We start from the raw sequence: 26,797 nt of genomic DNA on the forward strand, positions 1-26,797 counted from the left end.
TGGGTGGGAGAGTATTTCAATCGAGTATGAGCTTGTGAAGACCTGACGCGCGTGATGCTTTTTTCCGTTATCCACTCTTATTTGACGCTGAAATAAAACACACAATATTTTGCCTAATAATACAACTTTATATTAACTGTTATTTTTTCCGTATTAAACTTTTCTGAAATCAACAAAAAAAAAAAAAACCGAAGAAAAATACGAAAATTTCGAGTGCGCGCAAAATCTGAGCCCCAATGGTTATGGGCCTAGCCCAAATTAAAAACTTTTCGTTTCGTTTTTTATATAGTTTAATTTACAAAATCTAACATACTAATACTACAAAAAATAAATGATAATAACATTTACTCCAAGTAAATTGTACAAATAAATCTACAATAATATTAATAATGATAAAAAATCAAATTCATTAAATGTGAAACAAAAGAATTGTGCAATAATTTAGAAAATTTCTATAAGAAATGAATAAGTGAATAAATAGTTAAATTAAATCAAACAAAAACAACAATAAAGTCAATATTCAACTGCAATAAAATCACGGTTCTCTCCTATATATGCGAGTATATACTCTTTGTATGTATGTATGCATGTGTGTATATGTTCCCACGCAGACACATACACGGCGAGGCCACCAATACCAAGGCGCTAGTGTGTATATAGAAGAAGTCATGGGACCTCGATAATAGTAAAAAGGGAGAAACCACAATAACTATATAGGATTTGCCGTCAACAAATACAAATAAATAAATTGCAAACATAAATTACAAAATAAAAAATCAACAAACCCACCAACAAGCTAAGAAAGAATTATATATCCGGAATTCGAATCAAAAATTTGCATTGGAATTTTAAGGAACCCACCCGAAAATCGGCGACTCCCCCCACCACCACCACCTCCACCCCGTCTCTCCCTACACGCGCTCTAAGGCTTAGCACCTGTCCGCACACGCAAGCGCAAGGTCCCCGCTCATCTTCAGGACCAACGACAATAAAACAAAAAGAAACAAAAACTTTGGATTTGCTTTTTGACTTTTTGAGATTCGGTTATTCTTTGTAACCGTTTCGGTATTGGAAATGTCGCCAATTTGCAGCAACACGCGTCGTCAGGCATCGACAACAAAAACAACAAAGAGAACAAGGATACCATCAATTGCACAAGGATTAACCATCACCTGGTCACAATTGATTGTTGTTGCTTCTGTTGCAGCTCTGCTAAATGGCCTCGTCTGTCAAGGTGAGTCGACCATGAGAAAATCACTTTTACTATCACTTTTTTCCCCACCCCCTCTCAGGATGAACCAACAGAGAGTTGAGGCCCATTGAAAGGGAAATTGTTTACTGAAATGTCTCACAATACGTTTATGTACATATAGGTATCCCATATTGTGTGATGTGTGGGGCATTTTATCCTTCGAAATTGTTTAATATATTTCTTTGTTCATATCAGTTCGACAACGGCATTTATTTCTATTTATGCAAATCAGTTAAAACAGATATATATATACATGTAGATACCATTCAAAACTTTTTCACGAATTCTTAAAAACATCTTTTAATCCCATAATCTCCGGGTCGTGTATTTAGGTAGGCGGACGATTTTATGGCGGTCCAATCAAAAAATAAGCCACGTGATAAAGCTTTTTGCCCTAACGATAGTACAATATGAATACGTTATACAAAATATAGAAGAACTGTAAAAATATGTCAGATATGAAGAAGTCGTGAAGATCGTGTCCGAGACCTCTGTAGATTCTAGATCTTTTCCAATTTTATTGTCGAAAATCAGTTTTTACCTTTTTCTTATGGATACTATTTATAACCGTAATAAAAAAGATATTCCCTAAGAGGATAGATATATAATTAGAATTGCCACAGCAAAGACTTAAAGGATATTTAGTTAACTTAAATTAACAGTTTTGAGTCTTTATATTAAATCATATGACTCTTTAATCCTTTTCGAGCCAAATCAAAACTTTGGCCTCAAATTGGAACTAAATATTTAAAAATCATAAAATCATTATAAAATATCTCATTTTTCTAAAAAATTTTTTTTGTATAAATCGATTTTCTAACATCATTGATTGTCTGAGCCCTGAAGCAACGTTTGTCTAATTTAGACATATGACCGTCAATATCTGAAGTACCCGTCTATTCATTTTTTATGTGTTTGAGTGTGATATTTTCAAGTGTCTCAGCTTCAGTTATATTTAATGATTTCCCCTTCAGACGTTGAAAAGACAAAAAACAAAACTGATGAGTCACTTGTATATTTCAGTGCACTTCGATGGTTTTGCTCATCTGACAAATAAAAAAAGTAAACGACTATTAACACAACTTTTTAAATCTCTGTAAACAATTTAGTTGTGGCAAGTCATTAAAAAAAATGCTGAAAAATAGTCACGTTAAGCTTTGTGTTATTTAGCGCACAACAATTCTATGGTTACCTGAGTAATGCGGTTTCGAGTCGTGTATACTTTACTTTTTCAAAATCTTTGACACATTCCTCAACATTTTTTATCTCTTCTCACCACCCCCACAAAACATAATTGTGAAACTCGAATCTTCTTACTGGATATGTATATGTATATGTGTGAATTAATGCTTATGGAGAAGACTCTAAATCAAAGTATGGCCATTGTTTTGCATACTATTCTCCAGCGACTATAACCATAGTTATGGGTGCTTAATTACCATAATTAGTTTGGCCAATGGGGGCAGTTGGGTTCATTGAACCGCTACCAACCGCTTACTTTTTGGTCACGCAATTGGTCAGCAGCAAGGCGTTTATGGTTGCTTGTGAGAAAGAGATTTACGCAATTCCAACACAAATTCCCAGAATACAGATTGGAATAAAGCTTGGAACAGTTTCTCTGTTAAAATATGGTAAACAAAGGTTTATGTCATTCCAACTGGTGTTATCTTGAACCAGAGGGAACTGTCTAACTTCGGCCGTACCGATATTTGTATACCCTTTCCCGTTAAACCATTTGATCAGAAAAGCAAGTTTCTGTCATAGAAAAGGCTTACAAACTTATAAGTATATATACGTACATATGTATGTATGTTTCTGCATCTCATGAGATGATTACTTTATTACACAATGTACACGGCTTTCGGAGTTTCTAAATAAATATCAAAATGTTTCTATTATTGGTCCATTAGATAATTTTGCAGAACTTAATTAGATTAATGAGGCATCATTCGATTTGATTTTTGTACTAAGTTGTTCTTATCGTTTGTCATTTCATACATTATTTATTACCAAGAATTACTCTTCGCATTAGGCAAGCTTCTGTAAACGTCTTCGTCTATAAGACAATTTTTAGAAGGGATGAGGGAAAGGGTCAATGAACCAAATGAAAAAACAGTAACAACAAAACTAACTAAATCATTCAGTGTGAGTACTGCCAAAAAATGAAAAACCAAAAAAAAAAAAAAAAAAATAATAATAATAATAATAAAGAAAGAAAAAACACAAAACAACAAAAATATGTGAAAAAGCGAATGGTGTAACATGGAAACCGGTTAGTGGGCCCAGCCTTTGTACTTGGCCTGTTCACAGTTCCCACACGCTGACTGTCTTGGCCCAAAAAGCCAAAAAGCTGCCTTTTGACTGACAATTGTGGCTGGAGCCACATACAGAAGTGAGGCGACAGCAGCCCGACTCTTATGTAATATTAATGGCATACAAACCAACATACAGATATATGTACATGTGCTTGTCGGAGCAAAACTAAACCAAAGGCATTTAGCCAACCGTCAGACATTTAATTGATGAAAGTAAAACGTTGCCTGGCAAAAACAAGCTTTTCCAGATGGTCCAGTTGCGGTTTTTCTGGCCATTAAGGTGGGCTGTATCCATACTGATATGGATAATATCTTACCATCATCATCATCGTCAATATTGTGTCTGTCATTGAAACAGAAATCTCAATTTCTTCCAGCTAACCCAATTTGTGTTAAGATAGATAGTTTTTTTCGGTTTATTTTATATGTATTACAAGATTATCATTTCTGTTGGTAAATTTATAAAATGAAAGCAAGGAATCATGAAATGTTATTTTCCTATATCACTACTTGGTTTTTATCCATTTATGTGGTTGCCTTAAGAAAGTCAATAATTTTAGCCCATTAACTTTTCTTCTAGAGAAATTTAATAGACTTTCTCTTTGTGAATTTAGAATTTTCACCATGAAAAGCATAATTCTAATCATTCTAAGTTGCTATTATCTAACTGCGCAGTGGGGAACCGTCATCAAGAAGGCGGCTACACCAGAGCGAGACTTGGCCATTGCACTTCCGGTTAGGTTGACCTCCCGGTTATTCCTAACGTGAGTAAAGCGGGCGCTTAATTTTTAGTCTGCGGGAACGGCAATAGGCCGTCCCGCCATATACAAATAAATATAGAAAAAAAATGTTAAAAAGGATATTTGTTATTTCTACTATTATTATTCTTCATTGCAAGTGGATAATTAAAGCAACTCTTTTAATGCCCTTGAGTCCGGACCACATTGGCAACTAATAGGGTCATTTACAAAAAGATTTCTTTTTCTTTTCTTGTCGCTGGCATGGTTCATTGAATATCAATTGTTTGTAAGTAGACAAAGGGAGGGGTGTGGAGAATTGGCTTACCAGCAGACCAAACTAAGTCATGAAATAGTTACGGTTAAAGGAAATAATATCAATGAATGGGTTATGCAATAACGCTTACATCATTTTGCCATTTACTTGCCATTGTCATGGCGTAGTCGTATCTCCGATTGGCCCAGTGCATTCCATTTGGAGGGGGCTGGGAACTGCACTTTTATTTTTACTGACAAGCTCTTATCGCTTGTTTGCAGTCAACAGCGCTTAACAAACCGATTGCCATAAAACTAAGCGAAGGAAAACTTCCTTTTTCGCGTAGTGCCAAATCCCCGGGAAATGTAATCTAATTCGCACCAGCCACCCATTTACTCACTCACTCACACACTTGGGTTCGTCCACATTCCATACTCTCCGACCCACCCACCTACATGCATCTCAGTTGGTATGTGGGGGTTCGTCTCACATTTCACGTGTGGAGTTTGAGCTCCTTAATGCCTGGCAGATTGTCGAGCAATTTGCAGCGATTAAATTAGCTCAAGCGTGCCAAGAGGCAAGAAGCGATGCTATTCGCTTTGCTGTTGCTGCTGTTGTTGTTGTTGTTGTTGCTGATGAAGATGGTTGATGATGATTTCGTGTATTAGATGGCTCCACAGCCAGCATTTCGGTTTGTGTTGGAGTTGTAGTTGTAATGGAATTTAGAAGCTGCGGTTTCATATATGTATGAAACCACCACCGCAGTCCACAATGCGTGCAACAAGGATAGATATAGAGCTTTATGTGGGCGTAAATGCGACACGCCCCCATGCTCTAAGTCACCCAACACTCCCACGCCAACTCTCATGGCTATACAAAATTTCTAATCTCTACGCTTTGGATTTACAACTACACCCGCGTATCTCCTCCCTACCCTCACGAGAGCGACCACTGCCACATTGAAACTTTGTGTACATATTTGAGTTTCATTTCGTTTGTGGTGAGATTTTGGCTAACATGAAGTCATAAAATTGAAATAAATATAAATGCGAATTGTGCTGATATCCCGCTGGGTGGGCGCTCGTTTCTGTTCTGTCATTGGGATCGGCGACACCAAGACTTTACAAGTCTTTCTGTCTGAAGGGATGTTCTCACTGCTCTAAGAAATTTTTCGAATTGTGTTGCATATCTTTCAGGTACAAATTACTTGCCACTTGCTTTTACAATTCCCAATCAGTTCTAGCAACTCAGGCATGGTAACCCTTATGCTGAGCGGAGAAAAGCATACTTACCTGGCGTAGAGGTTAACCGTGATCACGAAGGCGGTTCCTCCGGAGTGAGGCTTGGCCATTGCACATTCGGCTGAGTTGACCTCTGCGATTATTCCTAATGTGAATAACTCGTGCGTACAATTTTTGGTAGCCGGGAATGGCGTTCGCGCCGTCCCGACCTTAATTAATAAATTTCAGAAAGCAATTTAGTAAATCAAGGCTAGCGTAGAAAGATCAACTGAAATTGGGAGTATGCGTTACCCACCCCTCTCATTTTCATTGTATACCTACTACTATAAAACAAGATGTAAAGGTGTATGAAGTGTAATATTACTGAATATTTCAGAAAATCATTGGAAAATTGGTTGGCAGTAGTTAGTTAAAGCAAGTCAAAACATGTTAGTAAATCGTAATCCCGATATAATATATGTACATATATTTACAAATATATATATGCTGCGGTTGGCTTTTATATACACCAATTTACTATTTTTCGCTTGCTTCTCTAAAAATCAACTGTTTTAGCCTTGGTTTTAGCCCATCTTTTATTAAAGAAGTTTTTGGCACATTGTTTACAGTAGTTATTTTTGTCTTAAACACCATGCTAAACATTTTGCATAGATTTAATTATAAACTTTTGCATATTATGCATACCATACATAAATTGTATTTATTACTTATTATGTACTTATCTACAAACTGCAAAATGCTAGCTCTGCCATTGTTATAATTCACAAAAGAGCTTATACAAAATAGAAGCCAAAATTCGCTTTAAGTTTATTTGACAGATGAAAGGATTCAGTCTTAGACTCAAAATCTTTGTGAAATACTCGAATTAGAATTAATGAAGTAAAATGGTAAGTAATCCTTTAAAGGAAGGATTGCTTGCTGCAATTTTAATAACTCGAAATGGAAGGTAGTGAAATATATTCTTATTAAGTAATCTATTGGCTTAGTTAGTTTCAGTTAGCCACCAAAAACATAGAGACTTAAGCAAATACTTTATGTTAATACATACAAATATGTCCTAAAATTCGTCCTAATGCTTGCTTTCCGTTCTGTGGTACAAATTCAAGACGAATTTTAGCCCAGCCCTCTGATTTTTGATTATTTTTACAGTCAAACATTTTGATAGTTAAAATGCAATTGATTAAAGAAAATATTTTGGGGGTTTCCCCACAGTGCAACCTGAAAAGCAGCAATACAATTTTTCCTGGAGAAATTATTGAAACTTTCACTTTGGGATTCTCAACAAGTTTAAGTATTTTTCATTTGGGAAGCACAAGTGTTTGATTAGATTTAAATTAGTTTACCGGCGCTGTGGTTAGGTCGTGATCAAGCAGGCGACTACACTGGAACGATATTTGGCCATTGCACTTTGGGCTTGGATTGACCTCTACGATTGTTCCGAATGTGAATATTTCGAGCGTTTAATTTTTGATAGCCGGGAAAGGCGTTCGCGCCGTCCCGACATATGACAATAAATACACAAAATTCAATTTGATTTGCATTTACAGCAAGGGGTAATTTAAAGAAATGTCCGAGATGAAAGCTCCACCTCTCTGCTCATCGATCATGGGTCCAGATATCGATTCATTAACCGAACTACGCCTGCCTTTTTGATATTTCCTTGTGTTGTGGGTGGTCCAGTCTTCCTTTTTCGCGCTTCCTTATTTATTTATCATCATTTATTAAAACGTTTTCTACTACCCTGCCAAGTTTCGAAGTCTTAAAGTCCGTGCCAAGAAAAGGAGAAAAAATTGTCGCTGTCAGATTACGTTGCAATATTGCTTCCAGTTGCCATATCCTGCTGCCTTTCCGCCCAAATTCACGCCGTACGGCGTACGCTTGCGACGACAAGAACGAGGATGGGACAAAGTGGGCGGAGGCGGCGACTCCCCTTTTTTGGCTTTGACACAAGCAACAATTTACTCGGTTTCAGGTTAAAGTCATATCGTTAGCATTAACGCTTTTTGATTTTTATTGAGTCAGCTAAATTTTATTCGATTTGCCATCCATACACACACTCACACAAAGAGAGAGAGAGACACACACACACACACACACACAGAGACAAACAAGGACACATAGAGCAAAAACATCCCCACTGGCAGCTGGGGAGGAATATTTTCTGGGCTTTAATGATGTTGGGCGACCAACCAATGAACCCGCCAGTTGATACGGTGCCAGAGTGCGAGGGCAACTTCCTTTCCGTAGAGTCTATTTCGGAAGTAAATGAAAATTTGATTTGGAATTTTCGTGTGTCCTGGTCGTGCGTGCCTAGCTCAAGACTCGAGTCCAACCCTTGGATGAATAAGGCAAAATAAGGAGGATGGTAGATGATGTTGATGACGACGTCAAAGCCGAAGATGGGCATGTGATAAAATAAATTACGGCCAGATTAGTGCGAATTTAATTATCATTTGTTCCTTTGATGTCGGGCAAAATAAATACAGATATCAAAATGAAGTTTAGAAGAGCATCTCCTCCTGCTCGCAGGTCCCGGGGTGGTATTTATGTGTTCATTAACTAGGTAACGTTAGCGATTAAATTTTATAAAATATGTAATGCAAATCCGAAAAATTCGATTTCTCAGAGCTCTATCCATCGTGAGCCCTGGTGATTACTCATCACCTGCCAATGTCTTCGTGCTTTTATTGGTAGTTGGATTCAAATTCAACTCACTGATTATTTTGACCAAAGCAGAAACGTGTCATTCAACCTGAGGCCCTCTTATGTGGCACTTGATAGAAAGCGTAAATGCATTTTCCAAACATCACGTAAAATGCATATCAATAAAAAACTAAACGTTAAATGTAATACACATGGGTAGTCGGCAAATTGTTTTTGATGTTGGCTTTGCAACTTATCTGAATAATAATCTGTTGGCGTCTTTTCATTGCCTTAATGCATCCATCGACAAAATCAGATCTTTTAAACGATTTTATCCAACTTTTCATACCTTTTTTCAAACTCTTTTCTATCTAATTTATCACTCCCTTTCAGGTTTTAAGTTTTTTTTGACCAAGTGATGTAAAAATTTAACAGAGATTCTCCTTTTTTCCATAAAAAAAATTTGTGTTTCCTTACCTTGGGAAATGTATATTTTGCAACTTGGTGAAATTTAATAAGTTAAATGCATTTTCCTTTCAAAATTCGAATAGGAATTATTTTTAATTATATTTTTTTTTTTTTAAGTAAAAATTACAATTTACTGAAAGAAAATAATTTGCTTTGAAAGATATCATAGAATCAGATTAAATTGCACAACTGGTCTCTGTGGTTACCCCTTTTAACCCAACCCCCAACTGACGCACTTGTCGACAAGGAACAAGGGACAAGGGATGAGCTTAGCAATCAGAGGCAAAGTGCAACCCTTTTTTTGCGCAACACTATGCAGATTTGAAGGGCAGTTAGGGCTTTGCCTGGATGTTTATCCCTGCCATTCGTCGTATTGCTGTTAAGTAGTCGTTATAGTAGTAGTAGTAGCCATGGATACCCGTTAATTTGTGGAGATTAAACCGTCTGCCGAATGGCTTTATCTCTTGCCCAGCTGTTGCTCTTAAATGTTATTAGCAGATTGAACTTATTTCGTTGTCCTCTGGTCTGGTGAAAAATTTAATTTTAAAAAAATGTGGCTCAGAAAAATGACAAAAAAAAAAAATGAATGAAGAATGAAATACTGTCACGAAATGTGGGTCACATTTCTATTTTTGCCAATCAATTTTCTCTCTTTCTGTTAACCTGACAACAAGACAAAAGAGAATAAAATAAAGTCACTTCACTCTCATATTGGCAAGGCTTGCCTTGGCAACGTCATCGTTGTCATCGCTGTCATCTATTGCCTTCTTATCTGCTGTGAAAAATCTTATCACTTTCAATGACGAAATATCAGCCACTGTGCAGACAGTCGCAGACCCAACACCCAAGACCCGAGACCCACTCAAACAGCCAGCCAGCCAGCCATCCAGCTAGAAAGATAGACACGGCCATTGACTATTATTTGCTGCTGTCCTGCTTCAGCAACTGCCCTCATTTACCGAGAATCTAGTTTCACCCCCTCGGTATCAATGCCAAAACATTATTCGGTTGGTGGTCGTGTGCCGGTTGCCTCGGGGTCTTTTGTAGCATGTTGTATTTGTATTTGTGTTTGTATCTATCTGGTGCCTGTATTAGTTGGTGGAACGTCAACGTGCCCGTCATCACTTTGTATAAATATCCTCGAGCACGTATATTTTGAGAGAGACACGTGCTCCGTGCTATATTTGCACGCCAAGACTTCAGAGATTAATGCACACATTAGTAGATTTAATGCATATTACGTTGTCGTCATCATCGTCGTTCCCATCCCCCCTTGTTGCTACCTTGGCTACCATTCTCTTCATCTTCCTCCCCCACATTCCCATACCCATCATTGTCATCAATTGAGACATTCTGGGGAATACCCTAGCAACATTCTACGCATCCTCCTTCACCACATCCCCAGTGTAGAAAAGGAGCTTAAGGTATTAGGATTTAGTATGTGGATCTCTGAAGATTGAAAATTGCAATTGCAGCCAGTTTTGCGTAGAAAAGGAATTGGGCTTTCTCCCTCTCTATCAAGGATTCTTGCTTCCCCCCATGAGATGGATGTTTGTGGCTACGCTTCAGTCAGTTTTGTGTTTAAACATTTGTTTCGATTGTTTGCGAAATCTCTGTTGAGTTCTTAGCATTGAATTTCAATATATTTCATGGTTTTCAATCAATTTGCCAAGCCAAAGTCACTAAGGTCTCGCTGTGGTAACAATTCCTCCAGGGAATATATCAAGAGAAAGGCAAATGGAGTTGAGAAGCGAGTTCATCATCATAATCATCAGCGACGTCATCATCAACCACAATGTCAGAGAGAAGTTGATGCTCGAGTAAACTTTTTTTTTTTTTATGACAAAGAATTTTTTGTGGGCTTTTGCGGATTAATTTGTATGGCAGCTGCCTCTTTTCCACATCTCTGCATAAGGTGGCCCTTTCGTTTTGCCCAGAAATTTATACGACACTGTAAGTTATGCAGTATACAGATCAGAGATACCCAATTTAGAATCCTTGTACAACAACTTTTTAATAAATGATTACTTTCAAAAAATACGAATGACGTTAGTGTTGTTAGTAGAACATAATTTCAAAGGTTCAATTGATCTAGAGAGATAATATACCTAAATAAGCAAATATTGAAAACTAAATTGATAAAATTTCAATTGCAGCTGCTGGACGTGCCCCACCAGAGCCTTACTATGGACGTTTTATAGGAGATTTTACAAATTTTGCCCATGGCATCAAGGTGAGTACTTTTGTCTATATATTGAGATGGAATTTTTTGTGTTAAAGAAAAACTACATATATACTTGATAGGGTCAAATCTATGCCGTTGATGAGTCTACGCTGTTTGTGAAATCGTTTGCCTACGATGGCACTGGACCGGATGCCTTCTTTTGGGTGGGAAAAACACCACGTCCCAGTCCTGAAGGCTACATAATACCCTATCCAGAGGAATATATAGGCATGTAAGTATAACAGAGGAGCGGTGGGTTGTGGGATGCTAAAGCTCTCCTAGCTATATAAGTATATATGTATGTATGTCTTGAATGCATAAGTTTAAAAATCCAAAGAAGATTTTCGGTTTTCCATTGCGGTTGATATCCTGGCTACTCAAGCGCAGCGGGCCATTTCCTTTGTGATTGTATATGTGTGCCACATACTTATATGTTGTGTGTTTGTGTGAGTGAGTGTATGTATCCTTGTTACGCACGGTTGACAATGAAACCACTTTCAAAAATTAAAAAACATTTTTCATCTTGGCCTGCCATTTGCTTTGCTAGTTATTGTTGTTGTTGCTGCTGAGTTTCGGTTTCCATTTTGGTGTTGGTGTTGGTGTTGAGGCTGTTGTCGCTTCGTTGCCTTCTAATGTGAAAAACTCATTTATTTCTATACGTTAGATTTGTGGTCATACATACATACATACATGTGTGTATGTATGTATGTATGTATATATGTATGGGGTGTGCATCAGGAAGCTCCCAGCAAGTGCAAGGCAAAAAGATTGACAGAAAGTGCAGACAGCCAAAAGGAATAGAATAGGGTAGAATCCCAACTAGTATTTACTTTCAGTCCTAGCACAAGGTTAAGCCTGACAAACTATTTACTTACCTTGCCCGCCAGCCACTTGAACGCACTAATCTCCTCTAAGCACTAAGCTGACGTCAGCCAGAGAGAGAAAATACTACATTTAAACCGCAGCAGTAGCAACAGCAGCTAAAATTGCTGCCACGCACACAATTTCACATCATTTGGATGCTCTCATGCATTGCATATTTCATTAACAATTTAACAATGCATTGACAAACTAACTAAGCCTCTCATTTCAGCCTTATCCTCGGTCTTATCCTTCGAAGCGAAGGCAAAGGTTAAGGTAAAGGTGAATGGTGATGCTACTTTCTTATCTCATCTTTCGTGGTTGGCATTTTATCATGTCCCTGGAATAAGAATTCAAGCATTCCATTATATAATGGCACTGCGACTAGCTGTAGTTACATTACAAACTCTACTCCTGATGTGTTGCACAGACAAAATCTTTCTATAAATATTTTGCCAATGTCAAAAATAACAAGCAGACGCGTGCTGAGAATAAACGAAAGTTCTTTGATAAAGAGTTTTTGCCTCTCCACTTGGTTCTTTGAGCCCTTCTGCCGCACCCTCATGTTACCAGTGTGAGCTTGGTAAAAAGCAATCTGAGTGGCGCAGTTCATGATTTCACAATTTATCAATGTAATGTTGAATGCTTATCAAAGCAATTTAATATTTGGGTTGAATTTTTTATTAAAGGGCTATCGAATATTGATTTTTCATCCATGAGCCAAAATAAAAGATCGAACAACTTCAAACTTACATTTAATTGCAATATTTTTAACTACATTTATAGATATAGATGGATCTTATCGACAAATTGAGAATCCATTTAAATGAAAATGGAGAACTTAAAAGCTTAAAAGGGCTAAATCGGAATACTAGCTTATATTAACTTACTGAAACAAAAATAGAGTGTGTAAAGCTTACGAGAAAGTAGGTTTTATAGATCTGTTCCCAGAACCACGTCTGAGATCTCAGTCTAGATCTTGTTGATTGGTGCATTGAAATTTTGAATATTTGACAATAATAGTTTTAGGGTACTCAACCCTTTGGTGGGGTTCAAACTACGCTCATGACATTATTTTACGGGAATAAAGTCTGCTGTTCTCGGTGGTTTTGCCGCTTAAAAAATGCTTCTGCTCATGCTGTTTGATGACGTGTGTATTGCCTCTAAGTTCCATGCTGAAGCCGTCCCCTGTCCTCCGTCCCCTGGCCAAGAGCCAACTTCATATTGTAATCGACTTTAATGCGTTTCATTGTTGATGCCACGTGCCGTGCTTTATTAGTTCAATGTACAACACTGCCATCCGTACCCCACAAAAACGCTCCACAAAGAGCATTCCCATCATCCATACATACATATCCATATAGCCGCGACATTGTGTGAATCAGAAACTGGGGTGGTAGCCCGGAACGCCATAGCGATTGCACGCTTTTACGCTTTCAGACACATTACCCCTACTACCACACTGCGAAAGCATTACGGGGCACGGGGTGTGGGGACGACGGGTGCACCTTCTCGGTGACATGGCATAGCATGAGATGGAATGGGGCATTATGATGATGATGATGATGACGATTATTGTGGTATGAATTTGAGAGAGCAAATTGCTTGGGTTTATTGTCAAATAACGTTGATAGTTGGCGCTTCTGAGCGATAATTGATAAATGCAACTGATTGGTAACCTGCCGACTCTGTCCGCCATGGCTCTTTTGTCTAGGCGAACTGTGTCATATGACAGGAACATAATTTTCGATGGCTTCTGCATGGGCATGCCAATCAACTTTAATTATCCCAACTGTTTCTGGCGCGCTTTGTGTGTCCTACTCCTCGTCCTGGTTCTTGTCCTGCTCCTGCTGCTCCACACGGTGCTGTTGCTCATTTCTTTTTATGTTCACGCTCGCTTTGCTTTCCATGGGTGGTTGAGGGGCGGCTGAGTTTATGTCACAATGGATGCATCGAGCATAAGTAATTAAATTAGAATTTTCTTTCTTTCTTTTTTGTTGTATTTTGAGAAGCATAAAAGCGACGCTGTGCTGATTAACGCCCGTTGCCATGACGCTTACTCTAACTCTGCCTTTGCCACCGCCACTGCCATTGCCACTGGCTGTTGCTCATTTGCATCTCTAGCGCAGCAGCCTTTTGGCTTAATGCTGATTTATGCAGATTTCATTAAAAATGTGTTGCATGCAAAGTAGCAAAACGAAGTTTTAGTTTTGTCCTTCATTGTCATGTTGTAAGCGACGAGTAACACCAACACATTCTCACTCTCAGCTTCCCGTCCCATCTCATGCTCTATTATCCAACTTACCTCTCATCCACTCCCCGTTAACAAACAAATAACTCACCGCCCATCTCATCCGTCATTGTGTTAATCAACGTTGACAAGGAAGCCGCAACACGAAAACTGTTTTCACTGATGACTTTCGACTGGTGACTGCGACAGCTTCTGCCTTTGCCTTTGCCTTTGCCCATCGGCATGATGTGGTGGCAACTGACTTTAACTTGATTAAGTACCAAAAAAGTTCTTGCAACTGTTGCTGAAAGCAATGGAAATGCTTACCGCGTTAATCACAAAAAATGAGGTCTTCTACTTAAGGCCTACTTAAAAGCAAAACATAATGGTCTAGTAGACAAAAACGAAAAATAAAAACCAAACGTCACATGTAGACGACTTAAAGTACTGTGGGTCATCTTCGTAAGCTTTTCTTTCAAATCAGCAGAGAAAAAGATCTATAGCGAGTAAAAACGTGAGCTTAATAGAGTATCAACCACTTTTTATGGCTCTATTTGTGGTAACCGTCCCAGTAGAAAAAAAGACTTTTAAAACTATACTTTAAATTTCATTATTTTGGATGTACCAAATCAAAATAAAATGCACACAAATAAATAACTCTATCTTCATGAAGTAATTGAGGATTGATTTCACTTCTGATTGAAACAGCATTGAGACTGTAATTTAAGGTGAAATTTTAATGAGGCTCTGCTTCATTTCACTAGTGAATGGAAATCATTAGTTATAGGAATGATTTTCTCTGATCTATACAAATGAGAAATACTCATGCTCACAAATGTATGCTACACTTTTTATAGGGATGAATCACTTAAAGAATGTATGAGTTGTCTTGCACTCACACTTGAAATATTCTCCCCCTTTTTAATACAAAATTAATTGAGTAGTCGTTGCTTGGCTGCTCTTCATCATCTGGCCCTGTCATTGAGATGGGCGGGCGGCATCGTCATCATCAGAGCATTAAATATATTCATAATAATTTAAAAATTGTTTTTTTGGTGGTGCCTTTGGGTGGTGAAGGTTTGCGGTGGTTGCGGATTCTGGTTTGCTGAGTTGGCGTATTTTATTGTCTGTTCTGAAATGTTTTCAATTGTTGTGCGTTTTGTTTATCGGGCAAATGTAAAACACGCCAGTCAGCAGGAGGGACTAATGATCCCATAGCATGTATGCGTTTTATATTGTAAATGAATGTAGATAGCAACAAGTATGTAGTAAGGGGCTTAGTAACATTTTACGGAAATTATATAGTTCTGCACACACTCACACACAACACACACTCGTATAGCTAGAGCTTTTATCTAAAGTGAACAGAGGACCGAAAAGTAAAGCTGCCTGCCACAGAGATTTGTGAACTGAAAGTACCAACTAATTGGGTGAAAGCATCGCATCGCATCGCATGTGATGTCGGTGTCTTTGTTTGACTGTATGTGTGTGTGTGGGTGGGTGAAAGTAAATAAAGGAAAATCGATAAACGAACTGAGTGCATCAATAAATGTCCAGCACTAACACATTGAGCTCTAAAGGGCGCCTTTACCAAGCAAGCAAACCAAATAATGTAAGATACAATATTTGCGAATGCTGAAACAAGAGCAAACAGGACTCAAAGCAGAACTCTCAATAGAGTTCCCCAGAGATATGGCATATATGGCATTCAATCTACACGCTGCCTGTATACAAAAGTATCTGGTAGATACATTTGATGCTCTGTTGACATTTAGTGGAACCATACAATTTGTTTTGGCTCATTAGAAAAGCAACTGCAACTGTTGCTCAGATTTGGATTCAGATTCGGTATAAGGGTGAGTGTGTGTGTGCGTGTGTATCTGTGGCACTTAACCGCGTCTAATGCTGATGGCTTTGGCTTGGCCTACACTTGTTGGACTTGTTGTCGGACTGACACTTGTCCTAGTTCGTTATTCCTCATGACCAGAAAACAAAATAAACCACACACCCTTAAGAGTTCCGCTTGTCACTCCTGAGTGATGTATAGCATCTATATCCATTGTATTGCTACCCTCTTGGGATTGCCATACTTAGACTTCAAGTTGATTATTAACATTCAAAATTCTCAATTATTGGATGGATTTGCCATATAGAGATGATTACATATAGAGACTCTAAGCGATAAAGATAATTAAAATATTTAAAGAGAAGATTAAGTTTAGAATATATTCAGAGTTCTCTGTCTCTCTCTATTTTTAAACTCAAACCTAATTGACATAAAATATAAATCTTTCACAACCAGCAGAGCAACACAGTCATTAGGATCCATTCCCCCTATGAATAGAGATTGCTATGGATGCATATGAGTCCCATGCTACTCCATTGCCATCAGCAGATGACTTTAGCCATAAATCTTCATCATGCGCAGTTTCATAAATTATTTGTGAGATACAAAAAAAAAAAAAAAAAAAACAGAAACCTTTTTCGGATTGCATTTTTAATGATATGTATTGCAACAAAAACTGCAACTGCATTCATTTTTGTGTGTATGTAACTAGTGGTTATATAGTTGTAAGTAAATACCATGTGTATATATTTATGTATGTACATACATATAGAAGTTAATTGGCTGCGGATTCTGTTGACCACTGTGCGGTTTTTACTCTGTGACATAAACCAACAAAAAGCTTGTTGGCCCAAAGAGTTGGTTGGGGGGCTTAGGGTATGGGAATAGTTGTTGGATTGTTGCATTTTCTGCTTGGTTTCATTTTAATTTTAATGACATCGACTATGCACATACAAGTAATGAAAGTGCAAATTGGAGGCGGACTCTATTGACCCACGAGCCCGCAGGCCTTTGTCATTTCATTTCCCATTTAAAATAACTCAGTTTTCTTTAATGTTATCGTTATACCAGCTACTATTTATTGACCGTCCAATGATATTTCGATTTGAACAATCAGTTAATATTTAATTTCTATTTCATTTCTTCGTAACATAAATCTAATTGATAAATCTGAAAGACAGATAACTGATAGTATATTAATAGATAAACTTCCTGAGGTCTCATTCTTTTGAATTGGTGTAATGGAAAACTAGATTTTGAAATTGTATTAGAAATATTTTTAAAATTTGCCTAATTTTATCTTTTATTTACCATTCTAAATCAAATACATCTCAATTAAATAATCGAAATTCTTTAAAAACAATTTAAAATATACCATTAAAGTTTAAAAAAGAACGTTTTAAAGTTAAAATAAGATCAATTTTTGTTTTAATAACTTTTCGAAGTCAAACAAGTGTAAATTGGGTTAAAACTTTGCCACGATTGTTGTCATTTCGTTTCGGTTTTAATAAGTTCGACTTAAGCATTCTGTAAGTACACAAAAAGTGCATTTCCATGGCTGTCATGTCCGGAGTGCATCATTTGCTGGTCTTCTCCTTTTCGTTATGGTGCTGCTTTTGCTGTTGCTGGTTTGTGTGACCACACAATTAAATCGGAAAATCTACTTTACTTATGGCTGCTTGGCCCTTTTTTTCTTCTCTATCCCTCTCTTCCTTACATCCTCTCTATCCCGCAGTGATCCACCCATTCTGCAGGCACACAACAATACGGACATCATACTGCGTTTACCCATGGGCAAAAGGATTAAGGACATTCGATGGCTGTCAGTATGGTGCAGACGTTTTACGGTGAGTCTTTCAGTCGTTCGTCTTTCTTTTTGGTTTCTGTTCCCTTTTTTTTTTTTTTTGTGTTTTGGCGCGCCACGCGACATCCTCTTACAGATTTATGGTGTGTATATTTTAGCTCAAGCTCAAAACGGTTTTGTAATTACATTTTTGTAATTTAACTGCTGGCAGTATTAGAAATGAAGCAAGTAAGTCGACTCGTCGACTCGGGTATACCATACACCAGGTGAAACAAATTTTTTTAAATTTCGAAAACCAAATGTACATATGTATGTCTATTAAATTGTTTTCACATGTTTCATAGTATGTGCTATCTCGCTCACTCTACGAACACACGAGCACTCTAGCGCCGCTACTAGCCAACGGCCAATTCTGGCCTTGTGGACCGCGTAGTAAAATACGTTCATACGCATATTTTGCATGTTTCTAGTCCGATTTCAATAAAATTTGGTAGTTTTGTAGAAATAGATAAGATTAATTAGTCTGCCGAATTTGAATGCGATAGTCAAAAAACTACAGGAGAAAATCGGTTTTTTCTTAATTGTGAAGGCGGAAGTGGGCGTGGCAAAATATGAAAATATATATACTCTGCGCGAATACTAAGCCAGTATACATACTAAATTTGGTGACTTTAGCTTTGTTTGTTTTTGATAAAATCAGTTTTGTTTGATTTGCGGGGGCGGAAGTGGGCGTGGCAAAATTTTTAAATAGCCAGTTTCTGCGCGTCTATTAAACTAGTCTGCACACCAAATTTGATGTCGGTAGCTGTCATAGTTTTTAAGAAAATCAGTTTTATGTAAATTCCGGGGGCGGAAGGGGGCGTGGCAAAAAGTTTAAACAATTAGTTTCTGCGCGCCAACTAAACGAGTATATAAACCAAATTTTATGTCTCTAGCTGTTATACTTTTTTAAGAAAAACAGTTTTATGTGATTCCTGGGGGCGTAAGGGGGCGTGGCCGAAATTCCAATTAACTCTGAACATGTGCATACTACACGAGTATACATACCAAATTTGGTGGCTCTAGCTCTTATAGTCTCCGAGATCTGCGTGTTCATACGGACGGACGGACGGACGGACGGACGGACGGACAGACGGACATGGCTAGATCGACTCGGCTATTCATCCTGATCAAGAATATATATACTTTATAGGGTCGGAGAAGCTTCCTTCTGCCTGTTACATACATTTTGGCGACTTTAATATACCATTTCACCCTATGGGTGTATGGTATAAAAATGAAGCAAGTAAGTCGACTCGTCGACTCGGGTATACCATACACCAGGTGAAACAAATTTTTTTAAATTTCGAAAACCAAATGTACATATGTATGTCTATTAAATTGTTTTCACATGTTTCATAGTATGTGCTATCTCGCTCACTCTACGAACACACGAGCACTCTAGCGCCGCTACTAGCCAACGGCCAATTCTGGCCTTGTGGACCGCGTAGTAAAATACGTTCATACGCATATTTTGCATGTTTCTAGTCCGATTTCAATAAAATTTGGTAGTTTTGTAGAAATAGATAAGATTAATTAGTCTGCCGAATTTGAATGCGATAGTCAAAAAACTACAGGAGAAAATCGGTTTTTTCTTAATTGTGAAGGCGGAAGTGGGCGTGGCAAAATATGAAAATATATATACTCTGCGCGAATACTAAGCCAGTATACATACTAAATTTGGTGACTTTAGCTTTGTTTGTTTTTGATAAAATCAGTTTTGTTTGATTTGCGGGGGCGGAAGTGGGCGTGGCAAAATTTTTAAATAGCCAGTTTCTGCGCGTCTATTAAACTAGTCTGCACACCAAATTTGATGTCGGTAGCTGTCATAGTTTTTAAGAAAATCAGTTTTATGTAAATTCCGGGGGCGGAAGGGGGCGTGGCAAAAAGTTTAAACAATTAGTTTCTGCGCGCCAACTAAACGAGTATATAAACCAAATTTTATGTCTCTAGCTGTTATACTTTTTAAGAAAAACAGTTTTATGTGATTCCTGGGGGCGTAAGGGGGCGTGGCCGAAATTCCAATTAACTCTGAACATGTGCATACTACACGAGTATACATACCAAATTTGGTGGCTCTAGCTCTTATAGTCTCCGAGATCTGCGTGTTCATACGGACGGACGGACGGACGGACGGACGGACGGACGGACGGACGGACGGACAGACGGACATGGCTAGATCGACTCGGCTATTCATCCTGATCAAGAATATATATACTTTATAGGGTCGGAGAAGCTTCCTTCTGCCTGTTACATACATTTTGGCGACTTTAATATACCATTTCACCCTATGGGTGTATGGTATAAAAAACGGGAAAAATGCGAACGTGTGCATTATACTAGACTAAAAGGAAGAATGTGATTCTTTGGCATTGATTGAAATGGAGAAATATAGTGGTCCAACAATAGCAAATCCGAAAATAACATACATACAATTCATCCATTCATTGGCTTTAAAATTAATGACAGGAAACGACGACGATGACTTGATAATCCTTTAAATCTTCTTCTCTGAACTATATTATCATTGCATTTTGAGATTTTAATTAAATTTTTAGAGATACATACATATATATATATATATATATATATAAGCAGATGCATTCCCTTTTGGGATTCCGTGAAACTTTCAAACTGAAACTTGCCAAAAAGTTGAAAATTAAAATGTCTAATTAGAAATTGCATTTGAAATGAAAACCTTTAAATTACAAGCAAAATGTTGAATGGAGAAATACAGAGAGAGAGAGAGAGAGAGAGATAGAATGAGAAGAGAAGAGACTGTTAGAGTGATAAGGAAAGCGATATACTCCTGCATGGTCAAATAAAAGATGGCGGCCGTAGTAAAATAAATTACAGCAGACATTTTTGATTAACTCAAGTGGTTGCATATAAACACACACACACACACAAGCACGGCCCCCCCTTCACGCCCACTCATACACCCACATACAGGCAAATACATACGTAAAGACGTATACATATTGCATACAGGGTGCCAAAGTTGTTACACACACAAACACAATTGTCTTTGCGGCTGTGCCTGTGTGAGTGTCTGTTACGTTTTCTTCCATTGACTGACAGCCAAAAAACTTCTTGGGGGCTGACTGCCACACACACACACACACTGACACCCGCCCGCACACACACACACCCAAGGACCCTGTGCAGATTGGGGTAAGTTTGTTGTTTGTGGAGTTCTGCGCGCGCATGTCCTCACTTTTTTGGGGGCCACACAACAACTATGACAAAACACACACATACATACATATATAAACACAAACATAAACATACATACACACACCTACACACACAGAGCTACTTATTATGTATAAATGTTTGGGGGTATACAACAACAATAACTTAGCCACATGTAAAATGTAGATAATTCATGTAAAAATTCAACCTGACTCACTTTTTAAAAAGATTTAATGCTTGAATGCAAAATTTGCATACTTACAGATAAATTATTACAGTTTTTTCTTACTTTTTTAATTAGTCTACTCTTTAAAAACATGGAAAAGAGTAAATTTCTTAAATGAGTGACTATATCGAATTTTGATTCACTTTAATATAAAACAAGTTTTATTATCTAATGCAATAAACTGTCTAAGAAGAACTGCATATGCTTTATCTTGGTTCGATCGGGACTCGTCCTCAAAACTGTCCATAATATCTAGAAAAAACAAGAGAAATTTAATAGAATATAGCCAAAATTTTTCATAATTGGAAAGATCTTTTTGTGTGGTGTATAGAAAACACCCACCGAATCAAAAAGCATACAGTTATTGGTCGAATTTTATGTTTTAGTTACCCTATAAGGTGGATTTCGAAAGATTCCGATGCCTAACGTTAAATTAGAGTTTTTGGTATTCCTTTCATATTGTTTTTAAACTGTTCAGGCTATCAAACTTGATAAAACTTATATTTACCCTTGAGTAAATTGAATTTACATTTCATTCTAGGTTGATTTTGGAGAAGTCTTTATACCTCCTGGAATTGATGTACCAAAGCCGCGTGTGTTACCCGAATTCAAGCGGTTGGCCCACGGATTGCGTTCCAGCAACATAAGTGTCTTGGATGCAAAGACATTTTACATGTAAGAACTTTGGGAAGTCATGTAAATGAAATGAAACTTTAATAAATTTTTTGCTTACAGACCCAATTTGCATTATGATGGAGCCGGACCTGATGCATACTTCTGGGTGGGCAATGGCAGTGAGCCAAATATTATGGGAATTAAGGTTTTGTGTGAAACAAATTAAGTAAATTGGTATGATTATTTTAATCGCAATGCACAATTTGTAGGTGCCCAATGAAATGGGATCCCTTGAACCGTTGCGTGGCTACCAGGGCGAGGATATTGAAATTCAATTGCCAGGAAGTTTAACTGTCTACGATATTGATTGGCTGGCTGTGTGGTGTGTGGAGTATAGGCATAATTTTGGACATGTTTATATACCAAGGGACTTGGATGTACCACCGGCTCTGGGTCAGACAAAGATAACGGTAAGTGGAGTGGCAGGCGGATCGGTAATTTGTGCCAGAACCTTCTTCAAAATTAAACATAACCATTTTGAATACATTTTGCTCCATTGTCTTCTCATTAATTACATAACTCATAATTGTATATCTCTTTAACTCTGCATTAGCCTCCATGGTGGTATTCACCCGTGAGTACTAGACTTAGCCTCATGCATGTCCTCCATCTTGGAATCCTACCTCATTCTGATCATGTCAATTGTCTCCATTTCAGACCACAACAACTCCAAGGCCTGTCTACTCGAATTGTCGGGAAATTTTACCCAATAAACTGCAAGTCAAATGGGAGCTGCAGGGCGAATATTTGCAGATTGAACTCTTTGGCCGCATTACGGAGGATCAGTATATGGCCTTTGGACTCTCGGGAGTCAATGGACGTCCACAGATGGCCCAGTCCGATGTGGTGGTGGCTTTCTATGATACAAATGCCAGAGTTTTCCGGGCAGAGGATTACTTTATATCGGACCTATCACAGTGCGATGGTCAGCGTGGCGTTTGTCCGGATGAGCGCATTGGAGCCCGTAATGATGTCATAGTGGGTAAGTGCGAAAAATATGTCTATGATTAATCTATGCAGAAGCTAAACCTATTTCCTTTCGCAGTGAGCGGGGATCGAAAGAACGGTGTAACGAGCATACGTTATAAGCGTCTCCTACAAACAAATGAAGCTATCTACGATGCACCGATTCCCACTGATCGTGAGGTATCGATTATTGCTGCCATTGGACCCCTGAACAGCCGAAAGGAGGCAAATGCCCATTTGCACACAGCCAGCGATCATACACCGGATGACATAAGAATCAACTTCTCGGCTCGTGTAAGTTGGGATAAAGGCTTATCTTTCTATAATTGCAATAAACTAATGACTTAATTCTTCAGAATGATCACTCGTGCAAGAACTCGTTGTACGATGTAAAGGATGTGAGTGGTCCCAAGCCCTGGCCCGCACGCAAAATCGAAGGTGTCAGGAAGTTCCATGCCAGCATTGGTCCAACCGGAGGAAAACGCGGCTATACAGCTATTACTGGCGTGCCTTCGTGGGGCATTGCTTGGTATGTGAACGATCTGCTGATACCTGAGATAACTGTGGAGCGTGGCGCAAACTATGAGTTCTATATTGAGGGTGGAAATGATCCCGCACAGCCGGCAAGGTAATCCACGACATTTGCAAGAGTTCTACATGAAATGTTAAACGTATTGTCTCCATTTTATAGATATCATCCGTTCTATATTTCGGACTCTCCGGAGGGAGGACTAGGACAAAAAGTTGGACTAGAGGCACGCAAACAGAAAGTATATGCGGGTGTGGAATTCGATGAAGATGGAAATGCTATACCCACAGCTTGTAGGATCAACTAAAATAAACTCTTGAATGATGCTTTTGTAGTATATCAAATGCCTCCTCTATTTGTAGCTGGCCGTTATTGTGAATGGGAACACCGAACAGTGGATCGATCAGCGGAAATTGATAACTTTGAGGATTACAAGGGCACGTTGGTCTACAAATGTGAAGATGGAGAGCCGGGTTTCTTGAATTGGACAGTGCCGTCGGATGCTCCCGATTTGCTCTACTATCAGGTAACAATCAGTATCATACAGTATCTATATTATGAATGTATTATATATGGAAACTCCTTCTTCTTTATAGTGCTTCACCCACAACAATCTTGGCTGGAAAATCAACGTCGTGAACAGGGGAACAGCAAACTTGGCCACCGGCACTCATCTGATTCTCTACGCAGTTTCAACAGTTTTTAGTCTGATTGGCATTACAAGAATAAGTCAACTGACCTGATAGTGTAATGCCATAGCCTTGGCCTTCAACCATTAAATAGGCACAAAAGCGAACAGGATTTTCAGCAGATATGGATTTACACAAAACAAAAAAGAACACTTTACATATCCCTCATAACCATCCATCAAGATCCGTATCGAATTTATTATTTCATATCTATGACCTTAGCTGCTGAAAATTTGAATTGATTGACACACTTTTACAACCAGGCTAATATCAGCTAAGAAAGAAAAACATATCTTTATATCTTGATCGTGTTATTGTGTAAGATGTAAAATGCTGTTGAAATTGTATCCACATGCAGATTGGACGAATTTTCTTTTTTCTACATTTTTGTTTTATATCTTATTTTGTTTTTTCTATGCAGTTTTTTTATAAATACATACAAACATACTTACTTACTTATAAAAATGTAAATCGAAATAGGGGAAAATTGTAATTTTTCCATCGGTTCTATAGAAAATGTGAGCCGACAATAATAATGCGACATGAGGACAATAAATAAATGTGCGCAAAAAATAATGTATTTTACAATAAGAGAATAATAATAGTATTAAGCAAATTTCGAAATGACAAGAGAAGAATTGTATGACAATAATAAATGGGCATATGTGAATTCTGAGAGATATGAGAAACAAATACAATAATTTTACACAAAAAGCAAAAAGAAACTAAGTAACTGTAACTAATTAAATGAGGAAACAAACAAATGGAGGGCATAAAACTATGTAATTCATTGCTATTGACTACTGTGGTGCTTCTTTCAACAAAAACAAAAACAAACAAACTTAAAATAATGCAATTAATTAATGCATCTAAACGCCACGCATATTAAAATGTAATTTGATTCGCTCTAAAAATTTTATTTCTGTTATCAAAACATTTATATCTATTAATTGGCGTTTTTATATCGTATTATTTGTTCTACAAAATGAAAATTTCGATATTTATGTATGACAATAAACATGTGCAAAACACTTGACGAAATATATAGGCTAAGTAATTGATAATTGTTTAGTATGTGTATTAAATTGCATGTCTTTGGATAAGAAAATACCTTTTTGATAGTTGTAATTGTATTATCTATTTAGTTTACCCTGTACCCGGAGTGAGAAATTCCTTATGCTAAACAAGAACACCCCCCCGAAGCAGTTTCTTATTGTTAGAGTCCCCTAACTGAGAGAGAATTCGTATGTCCATTATCCTATTACCACTTTCTAACACTTTCTTCTGGATAAATCAAGTAAGAGTCACCGCTCTTCGTAACTTAGCCACTCTGGCGGTACAGGGTATTTAAAAAGTCGGCGCTTCGTCTTTTTTTACAAGTTTTTTGGTTTGGGTTTTTGATGTAAGCAAATATGAAATACTTGTATCTATATATACATACATACATTTAAATGACAATACCCTTTTCACATATTAAGTAATAAAAACAAAAAAAAAGCTACCTTTTTCTTAAAGAAATAAGAATGTACTTCTAATATATACATACATATGTAAATAAATATATGTATTTGTATAAATGTAATACTGACTTTGTTAAGTTTTTGTTACTAACATATTTCCTTTTTGAGTTTATTGTACTCGATGTTTTAGCAGAGAGTTTTGAACGTAAATATTGTCATCTCGAATAAGCCAAACTATCAAATGGCATCCATCAATTTATAAACAATTTTTATATGGACATTTAAACAAAATTTATATACACATAAACAAGAACGCATTGTATTAATACTGAAGGTCGAGGATCAAGAAAGATTTTGTAAGGCAAATACTTACTTTTTGTATAGATAATTTTGTAGCTAAGCGCACAAGAGTCCAGAGAACAATAAAAACAAAAAACAAAACAAGTGGTTGGAAAAAAGTAAACAATGAGAAATTGTATGAATAATAATAATTCATCAATATATACATTAATATTGAATTGATTTATAATAATACACAAATAGTACATACGACTACATTTCAAAAAAATAACAAAAAAAATATTCCCCAACAAAAAAAAAAAAAAAAAACATATATTAAAAAAAAAAAAAAAAATTACCATGTCGATTATTAATTAACACCTAATACCTACGTACTTAGATAGCAACATTTTTCCAACAAAAATTCATTATTCTTGCATTCCAAAAATCTCCAATTTACTAAATAAAAAAATACATACTTAAAAATATGCATGAGTCAGAGAAAGAAAAAACAAAACAAAACTATTCCATTTTTAAATGTTAATCAAAATAAAAAATCAAATGTCAAGTAAAAAAACCCTAAGAGAACTTGCAACAGTTGAATTAAGTTGTAGAAATTTGAAACATTGATGTCAATAAGCAGCTTCATGAAAGTAAAATCAAAACTGATACAAAAACCAACAAAACATACAAAAAGAAATCGCGAAACAAAAGAATATTCCACAAATAAATTCCAAAAACAAATGTGCATTTATTTTATTTAAAGAATGGTCGGACTTGATTACGTTTTGCGATTGCCGATTAAAATGGACTTCTTTGGCCTGGACCTGGATCCAATTGTCGATAAGCCAGGCCAGACGCA

At 37.2% G+C, this 26,797-nt stretch overlaps 1 protein-coding gene and 3 non-coding genes across 5 annotated transcripts; all 4 read left to right on the forward strand.

Moving 5' to 3' along the window:
- The first annotated feature begins 5 nt into the window (after positions 1-5).
- LOC137584932 (protein Skeletor, isoforms B/C) lies at positions 6-26,679 on the forward strand. 2 transcript variants are annotated; one of them, XM_068300534.1, is made up of 14 exons: positions 6-1,234; positions 11,069-11,145; positions 11,217-11,368; positions 17,809-17,920; positions 21,879-22,012; positions 22,073-22,157; positions 22,222-22,422; positions 22,566-22,586; positions 22,670-22,994; positions 23,058-23,272; positions 23,335-23,606; positions 23,670-23,800; positions 23,870-24,033; positions 24,104-26,679. In XM_068300534.1, exons 1-14 carry the CDS (start codon positions 1,075-1,077, stop codon positions 24,248-24,250), a joined length of 2,196 nt encoding a protein of 731 aa, XP_068156635.1. In that variant the 5' UTR covers positions 6-1,074; the 3' UTR covers positions 24,251-26,679. The 2 variants fall into 2 exon arrangements, with proteins under 2 accessions (XP_068156635.1, XP_068156636.1); XM_068300535.1 differs by lacking the exon at positions 22,566-22,586.
- On the forward strand, positions 4,227-4,389 carry LOC137586000 (U1 spliceosomal RNA). The gene has a single exon (XR_011033661.1). It is a non-coding gene; the product is annotated as a U1 spliceosomal RNA (small nuclear RNA).
- LOC137586010 (U1 spliceosomal RNA) lies at positions 5,845-6,010 on the forward strand. Its single transcript, XR_011033670.1, has one exon. It is a non-coding gene; the product is annotated as a U1 spliceosomal RNA (small nuclear RNA).
- Positions 7,136-7,303, forward strand: LOC137585999 (U1 spliceosomal RNA). Its single transcript, XR_011033660.1, has one exon. It is a non-coding gene; the product is annotated as a U1 spliceosomal RNA (small nuclear RNA).
- Positions 26,680-26,797: the final 118 nt, after the last annotated feature.

This window comes from Drosophila tropicalis, unplaced genomic scaffold (genome assembly GCF_018151085.1).
Source record: "Drosophila tropicalis isolate 14030-0801.00 unplaced genomic scaffold, ASM1815108v1 contig_878, whole genome shotgun sequence".
NCBI classification, from domain to species: Eukaryota; Metazoa; Arthropoda; class Insecta; order Diptera; family Drosophilidae; genus Drosophila; species Drosophila tropicalis.

What these genes read in the sequence shown, in the direction of transcription:
- LOC137584932 (XM_068300534.1), top strand. Translation starts at nt 1,075, where the DNA reads ATGTCGCCAATTTGCAGCAACACGCGTCGTCAGGCATCGACAACAAAA. An exon ending in TGGGTCAGACAAAGATAACG is followed by an intron (nt 22,423 to 22,565) that starts GTAAGTGGAGTG and finishes ACTCTGCATTAG; the next exon opens with CCTCCATGGTGGTATTCACC. An exon ending in CTCCATGGTGGTATTCACCC is followed by an intron (nt 22,587 to 22,669) that starts GTGAGTACTAGA and finishes TCTCCATTTCAG; the next exon opens with ACCACAACAACTCCAAGGCC.